The 8,737-nt window shown below is 35.3% G+C and overlaps 1 protein-coding gene across 2 annotated transcripts in view; it reads right to left on the bottom strand.

The window, feature by feature from the left end:
* LOC143035018 (dual oxidase 2-like) overlaps positions 1–8,737 on the bottom strand; it is a 100,867-nt gene that overhangs the window by 61,649 nt on the left and 30,481 nt on the right. For both annotated transcript variants that reach the window (XM_076201418.1, XM_076201417.1), the window contains exon 11: positions 7,757–7,938. In XM_076201418.1, the coding sequence (XP_076057533.1) occupies positions 7,757–7,938 (182 nt within the window). The remainder of the gene's footprint in view (positions 1–7,756; positions 7,939–8,737) is intronic.

Here is an 8,737-nt window from a genome sequence, read left to right on the forward strand (position 1 = left end):
GCCCATCCATCTCTTTCTTGTATTATATCTATTAGCCTTGAATAGAAACATATTAAATTGGTGACGCATGATCGTCCTTGTCTGAATCCAAATTGCCTTGGATTTAGTACGTTGTTTTTTTCCAAGTATTTTACCCATCTATTTTTGATAATTCTTTCACAAATTTTTGCTATTGTACTTGTTAGAGAGACTGGTCTATAGTTGGTAGGTTCTTCTTTATTTCCTCCTTTATATATAGGTACTATATTTGCTTTTTTCCAATCTTCTGGAACTTTTCCTTCTTTCAAGGAACTGCTTATTATGCTATGTATTTTGTCTGCCAGTTCATTCCTGCATTCTTTCAGAATCCAGTTTGCTATTTCAGCTGGTCCATGTGATTTTCTGACATCGAGATTACTCAATTGTATCAATATTTCATTCTTTGATACTTCTATTTTTTCTATAGGTGGGGGCTTTCTCTTTCCATTCAATCTCTTCAGGTTGTATGAGAGTTCTCCCTTGTAAACACTGATTTAAAATGTTTGTTCATAATTTCCGCCATTTCCATTTCCTCAGTGTATTCAACTCCCCCTTGTCTTAATTTCTCCAAGTCCTGTTTGTTTTTCAGTTTATTGTTTACAAATCTGTAGAATAGTTTTGGTTGATCTTTACATTTTTCTATGACGTCTTTTTCATATTTTCTCTTTTCCTCTCTGCACGTTTGTACATATTCATTTCTATAACTGGTATATATTTTCCATTTTTCAGGTTTTCTGTCTTTTTTCCATCTGGTCCAGGCTTTGTCTCTTTTGTCTTTTAACTCCCTACAACTTTTGTTGTACCAGCATTTTACATATTCTTTTTCTTGTTTTTGTCTTGGGACATACTTTTCCACTCCTTTTTTGTAAATTTTTGTCAAAATATTCCATTTCTTTTCCACTGATGTTTCTTCTTTGTATATTTCTTCCCAGTTTTCTTGTTGAAATAATTATCTTATTTTATCAAAGTTTGTTTTTTCATACATCATTCTTCCTTTTCTATATTGTTCATTTCTTTTCATATATTTTTCTTCATTAAGTTCCAGTTTAATCAATATGTGGTCACTTTTACCTATTGGTGTTTTATATTCAATCTTGTCCACTATTCTAGGTTCAGATGTAATTATTAAGTCTAGTCTCGATGGTTCTTCTTCATTTCTATACCTAGTGTTCTCCTGTATTCATTCTGTCATTGTGTGGTCAATAATCATCTCAAGTAGAGCGTTTCCCCATGAGTCATCTCCACCCTTTACTGTCATTTCTTCCCAGCAGATTTCTTTGCAATTAAAGTCGCCCATCATAACTATTCTTCCTCCATCTTCCATTATTTTATTTAATGTTATCTTTGTGTCCTCTAACATACTTTTATGTTCACTCTCCTCCCATGAGGCTGTTTTTGGAGGCACATAATTTATCACAAATTTTCTGCTCTTCATATCTCTGTCTTCCACTTCTATCATAATCATCTCTACTGTATTCTTTCCATATATGACACCTTTCACGTTTATATCCTTCTTAGTCAGGAACATAACTCCACCCCCTTGCTTTTTCTCTCTGTTTCTAATCCAATAATTGTATGCATTATGTCCTACACTGTTGGGTGGTAGTGGGCCTTTTAATTTTGTTTCTACAATTCCCATTATGACCGGTTCTTTTTCTTTCAAATAATCATTCAGCTCATTCAATCCTGTTATTAATCCATCTATATTTGTGTAAGACACTCTTAGTTTTCTGCCACTTCCATTGTGTTCTCTGTTTCCCTTTTGTTTTTCTCTTGTATGTCGACTTTCTTCAGTTTCATATTCACTACTCTCCAATAGAATCTCTCTTTTTCTGACTCCGTTCTTATCTCGTTTTTTTCCTTTGCTTCAAGTCTTTTCTGTTTTTCTTCCTCTCTTTCCTCTTTATTCATTTCCCTTTTTATCCATACCTTTTTATATTGTTCACTTGTTGCTAGTTTCCCTGTTTTGGATAAGATATTCTCAGCCGTAGTTTGTGACCTGAATTTAATCTTGATTGGTCTGGTCTTGTCTGTACTATATTTCCCCAGCCTGAATTTCTCTTCGATTTGTTTCATTATTTCTGGTTCATCTTCCTGAACTAATTCTAGTAAATTTCTTACTTTTTCATTTTCCTCTTTGATTCTTGTGGTTCTATCTGGGTTATGTTTCTCTTCCATTCCTAATATAATTATACATTTCTTTTTGTCTGCTAAGTCTCTTACTATATTCTCCTTCTGTCTCATCACTTTAATAACTGAGTTTTCAGTTTGTTCATTCATTTGCTGTCTGATTATGTCAGTGAATGCAACCTTGCTATTTTCATGAATTTTTTTCCAACCCTCCTTGTTCTCCATATTATTCTCCTTTAAGACTTTATTCTCATCTTTTACTTCTTTTAACTGTTGTTTTAATTCTTCAATTTCCTTAGTTAAGTTTTTGTTCGCCCTCTCTAGTTCTTCCAATTTTTCAATTCTTCGTATCATACTGTCAACATTACCGAACCTACGCTCCATGTCCTCGTTCATCTTATCGACCTTCTCTTCTAGTCTTGTCAGTGGGGGGGGGGGGGGTGTCCCCCCCACCCTCTTTAAATCCCTTGAAAATATTCTCATCACTTTCTACTGTATTGCTCCTATCTATACCTCTAATCTTCACATTCCTATTAGACATGTCGTCATCCTCCAGCTCGTCTTGCGGTCGTTTGTCCACCTTTCGGCGGCCCGTCAGGGCCAATTCCTCCACCTCCTCATTACCTTCCATTTCCCCAGCAATCCCTCCCCCTCTCCTCTTTCCTTACTTTCCCACTACCCCACGAGCAATTTCCCCCCACCCTGCAAATACAAAAAGGCACTTCTCTTTGCGTTGGGATCCACAATCTGCACTTTTCTTCAGAACGTTCTTCAAGCCGTCCGTTCGTTGAAAGTGTGTGTGTATTTACCTAGTTGTATTTACCTAGTTGTATTTTACGGGAAGGGGAGCTATGCTCGTGGGGTCCCGTCTTCATATCTCATTTTATCTAAACTATTTTTAAATTCATGTATTGTTTTTGCACACACCACTTTCTCATCTAACTTGTTCCAACTGTCTATTACTCTGTGAGGAAAGCTGTTCTTTTTCAAATCTCTTCTATAGCTGTCTTTTTTTATTTTCTTTCCGTGTCCTCTTGTATTTCTGTCATCCCATTTTATCAGATTCTCTCTATCAGTAATTTCTATGCCTTTCATGATTCTGTAAATAGCTATCAAATCTCCTCTCTCTCTTCTTTGCTCTAGTGTCTGTAGTTTAAGTTTTTGTAGTCTCTCTTCATATGATAGTTTTGAGAGTGTTGGTGCCAGTTTTGTGATTGCTCTTTGTATTCTTTCAAGTTTTTTTATACATTTTTTTGTACTTGGTGACCATATCGTTGCTGCATATTCCAATCTTGGTCTTATCAGGGTGATTAGGATTTTCCTCACCATTTCTTCATCCAGGTATGTAAATGCCACTTTGATTGTTCTTATTAAATTATAAGTTTCTCCAAAAATCTTATTTATATGCTTCTCAGGTGACATATTATTCATAACAATGACTCCCAGGTCCTTCTCATTTTCTACTTTTTTTATTCCTTCTTCTCCCAAATTATATGATCCTGTTATTCTGTTTTTGCTTTTTCCAAATTCTATTATACTACACTTTTTTGTATTGAACTCCATCTCCCACTTCCTACTCCATTCTTGTACTTTATTTAGATCTCTCTGTAGTGATTCACAATCTTCTTCAGTTTTCACTCTTTTCAGTAATTTTGCATCATCTGCAAAGAAGCTCATATAGTTTTCAATTCCTTCATCCATATCATTAATATATATAGCAAACATTATTGGGGCCAGAACTGTTCCCTGCGGGACACCGCTTATTACTTCATTCCATTTTGAGTGCTGATCTCTTATCACTACTCTCATTTTTCTTTCTTGCAAAAAGTCTTCCATCCAATTTAGCAATTTACCTTGTATTCCTCCTTCATATTCTAATTTCTTAAGCAACTTCTTATGTGGTACTTTGTCAAAAGCTTTTTTTAGGTCTAGAAATGCACAATCAGCCCATCCATCTCTTTCTTGTATTATATCTATTAGCCTTGAATAGAAACATATTAAATTGGTGACGCATGATCGTCCTTGTCTGAATCCAAATTGCCTTGGATTTAGTACGTTGTTTTTTTTCCAAGTATTTTACCCATCTACTTTTGATAATTCTTTCACAAATTTTTGCTATTGTACTTGTTAGAGAGACTGGTCTATAGTTGGTAGGTTCTTCTTTATTTCCTCCTTTATATATAGGTACTATATTTGCTTTTTTCCAATCTTCTGGAACTTTTCCTTCTTTTAAGGAACTGCTTATTATGCTATGTATTTTGTCTGCCAGTTCATTCCTGCATTCTTTCAGAATCCAGTTTGCTATTTCATCTGGCCCATGCGATTTTCTGACATCAAAATTACCCAAGTGTGTCAATATTTCATTCTTTGTTACTTCTATTTCTTCCATAGGGGGGACTTTTTCTTTCCACTCAATCTCTTCAGGTTGTATATTTTCCCTTGTAAACACTGATTTAAAATGTTTGTTCATAATTTCTGCCATTTCCATTTCCTCAGTGTATTCAACTCCTCCTTGTCTTAATTTCACCAAGTCTTGTTTGTTTTTCAGTTTATTGTTTACAAATCTGTAGAATAGTTTTGGTTGATCTTTACACTTTTCTATAACATCTTTTTCATATTTTCTTTTTTCCTCTCTGCACTTTTGTACATATTCATTTCTATAACCAGTATATATTTTCCATTTTTCAGGTCTTCTGTCTTTTTTCCATCTGGTCCAGGCTTTGTCTCTTTTGTCTTTTAACTCCCTACAACTTTTGTTGTACCAGCATTTTACATATTCTTTTTCTTGTTTTTGTCTTGGGACATACTTTTCCACTCCTTTTTTGTCAATTTTTTGTCAAAATATTCCATTTCTCTTCCACTGATGTTTCTTCTTTGTATATTTCTTCCCAGTTTTCTTGTTGGAAGAATTCTCTTATTTTATCAAAGTTTGTTTTTTCATACATCATTCTGCCTTTTCTATATTGTTCATTTCTTTTCATATATTTTTCTTCATTAAGTTCCAGTTCAATCAATATGTGGTCACTTTTACCTATTGGTGTTTTATATTCAATCTTGTCCACTATTCTAGGTTCAGATGTAATTATTAAGTCTAGCCTCGATGGTTCTTCATTTCTATACCTAGTGTTCTCTTGTATCCATTGTGTCATTGAATGGTCAGTAATCATCTCAAGTAGAGCATTTCCCCATGAGTCATCACCACTCTTTACTGTCATTTCTTCCCAGCAGATTTCTTTGCAATTAAAGTCGCCCATCATAACTATTCTTCCTCCGTCTTCTATTATTTTAGTTAATGCTATCTTTGTGTCCTCTAACATACTTTTATATTCACTCTCCTCCCATGAGGCTGTTTTCGGAGGCACATAATTGATCACAAATTTTCTGCTCTTCTTATCTCTGTCTTCCACTTCTATCATAATCATCTCTACTGTATTCTTTCCATATATGACACCTTTCACGTTTATATCCTTCTTAGTCAGGAACATAACTCCACCCCCTTGCTTTTTCTCTCTGTTTCTAATCCAATAATTGTATGCATCATGTCCTACACTGTTGGGTGGTAGTGGGCCTTTTAATTTTGTTTCTACAATTCCCATTATGTCCGGTTCTTTTTCTTTCAAATAATCATTCAGCTCATTCAATCCTGTTATTAATCCATCTATATTTGTGTAAGACACTCTTAGTTTTCTGTCACTTCCATTGTGTTCTCTGTTTCCCTTATGTTTTTCTTTTGTATGTCGAACTTCCTTAGTTTCATGTTCACTACTCTCCAATAGAATCTCTCTTTCTCTGACTCCGTTCTGTTCTCGTTTTTTGCCTTAGCTTCCAGTCTTTTCTGCTTTTCTTCCTCTCTTTCCTCTTTATTCATTTCTCTTTTTATCCATATCTTTTTGTATTGTTCACTTGTTGCTAGTTTCCCTGTTTTGGATAAGATATTCTCTGCCGTTGTTTGTGACTTGAATTTAATCTTAATTGGTCTGGTCTTGTCTGTGCTATACTTTCCGAGTCTAAATTTCTCTTCGATTTGTTTTATAATTTCTGGTTCATCTTCCTGAACTGATTCTAGTAATTGGCTTACTTTTTCATTTTCCTCTTTGATTCTTGTGGTTCTATCTGTGTTGTGTTTCTCTTCCATTCCTAATATAATTATACATTTCTTCTTGTCTGCTAAATCCCTTACTATATTCTCCTTTTGTCTCATCACTTTAATAACTGAGTCTTCAGTATGTTCTTTCAATTGCTGTTTGCCTATGTCAGTGAATGAAACCTTATTTCCTTCTTGGGTTTTCTTCCAATTTTTACTTTCTTTAGCTATCATTTCTCTGTTTTCTTTACTATTCTTCTTCAATTCCTCATTCTCCACCTTTACCTCTCTTAACTGTCTTTTTAGGTCTTCTATTTCATCAGTTAAGTTTTTATTCGCCTTTTCCAGTTCTTCCAATCTTTCAACCCTTTGTAAAATGGTGTTCATATGACCTAACCTACTCTCCAAGTCCTCGATCACCTTATCAACCTTCTTCTCTAGTCTTGTCAGTCGGGGGGGGTTTGTGTCCCCCCCACTCTCTTTAAATCCCTTGAAAATATTCTCATCACTTTCTACTGTATTGTTCCTATCTATACTTCTAATCTTTACATTCTTATTAGACATTCCGTCGTCCTCCAGCTCGTCTTGTGGTCGTTTGTTTACTTTACGGCGGTCTGTTTGGACCAAGTCCTCTACTTCCTCATTACCTTCCATTTTCCCAGCAATCCCTCCCCTTCTCCTCTTTCCTTACTTTCCCACTACCCCACGAGCAATTTCCCCCCACCCTGTAAATACAAAAAGGCACTTCTCTTTGCGTTGGGATCCACAATCTGCACTTTTCTTCAGAACGTTCTTCAAGCCGTCCGTTCGTTGAAAGTGTGTGTGTGTGTGTGTGTGTGTGTGTGTGTAAATAAATCACAAAACACACGTGATAAACTATTTCTGCAGAAACCACCGGGAAATTAAAAAAAAATGGATACCGAACATTTTCGTCTAAGATATTTTGAAAATGTCTTAAAAAGACAAAAACTTTCGGAATCCGGTTTTTTTTCAATTTCTTTGTGGTTTCTGCAATTATATATATATATATATATATATATATATATATATATATATATATATACATATACATATATATATACATATATATATATATATACATATATATGTATATATATACAAACAAGCAAAAGAATAACAGGTAAAATGTAACCCTGCGAGTGTGATCTAATGTCGGCCCTCCCTCATTAGTGGGACACATTAAAACTTGCGACCTGACCTACCGCCAGCCAGAGGGTGAATGCCCTCTACTCTTATGCAAATTGTCCTTGTTCCTTTTGCATGTATATATAAACTATGTATTTCTATTCAACTATGTACTTTTTGCACTGAAGATATAATATACGAAAGCGCTCTGCTTCGTTAGTTTCTTTTTTTCAAGTGATCTACTTTGCATAAGTGAACACACGTACCCGTGTTTTTATTAGCATCGTGTGTGTATATATACAATGTGTAGTCTATCCGCGTACATACTAGACTTGTGCACACGCACAAAGATTAAAACCTACAACAGAATTGCCTTACGTCATCTGGTACTAGACTGCCAGTTTCCCTCTTGAAATGGGATGGCGCGAAGCTCATCAGAGGCTTAAGTTTGAAGAACTTCCTGGCTGTGTTGTAGTCTGGAAGCCCGTGGTCTCGTCCCCGCTGTAGGTTGATGGCCATCAGGTCTCGACGGGAGAACTCTAGTGGGCCGAAGACTCGGCCTAGCAATGTACATGAGTAAATTTAGACACGTTGTCGTGAGTGTGAATAGGAACAAGGCAGTCTCAATCTGAGTTTATTCTTGACTAGTTTCGCAAACATGCTTTTTCAAAGGAATGGAAAAAAACATATCTGCGAAGCAAGCCAGGGATAAACTCAGACTAAGACTTCTGTGTTTCCTATTCCCACTCGCGTCATACATACATACATACATACATAAATACATACATTCAAAGAAATCACAGAACACACGTGATGAACTATTTTTGCAGAAACCACCGGGAAATTGAAAAAAAAAAAACAGATACCGAACGTTTTCGTCTATCAAAACATTTTCAAAGGTACAAAAAAAATACATACATGCATAACCAAACCTAGCAGTCAAGTGACCTCGAACCCAGGAATTAAAGATCAGAAGTCCAGTGAGTTGTTCCATAGTGTATATCAGTGGTTCATAACATTTTCCAGTGCCCATACCCCTTAATTCTCTTAAAAAGAAAAAAAAAAAGAAAAAAAAAAAAAAAAAAAAAAACCTCGTACCCCCATCCAATATAAATACAATGAGGACGTATGAAAAAGATTAGTGACATAGACCATGTTGAGAAATGATTATATTCAATTAATGAACAAAGGTACTTTTTATTTCAAATTAGATATGTCAAATAGTAGGATACAATGAATGCACATTATGGCTTCTCATGGTAAATATACAGTACCATTGCACTGGTTGTCATGTCTCGCACCCCCAGGGTTAAGGTTTCGGACTCCATGAGGGTACGAATACCCCAGGTTAAGAACCAC

The sequence above is a fragment of the Oratosquilla oratoria genome, chromosome 18 (genome assembly GCF_046742065.1).
Source record: "Oratosquilla oratoria isolate Oo_2021 chromosome 18, ASM4674206v1, whole genome shotgun sequence".
Classification (NCBI taxonomy): domain Eukaryota; kingdom Metazoa; phylum Arthropoda; class Malacostraca; order Stomatopoda; family Squillidae; genus Oratosquilla; species Oratosquilla oratoria.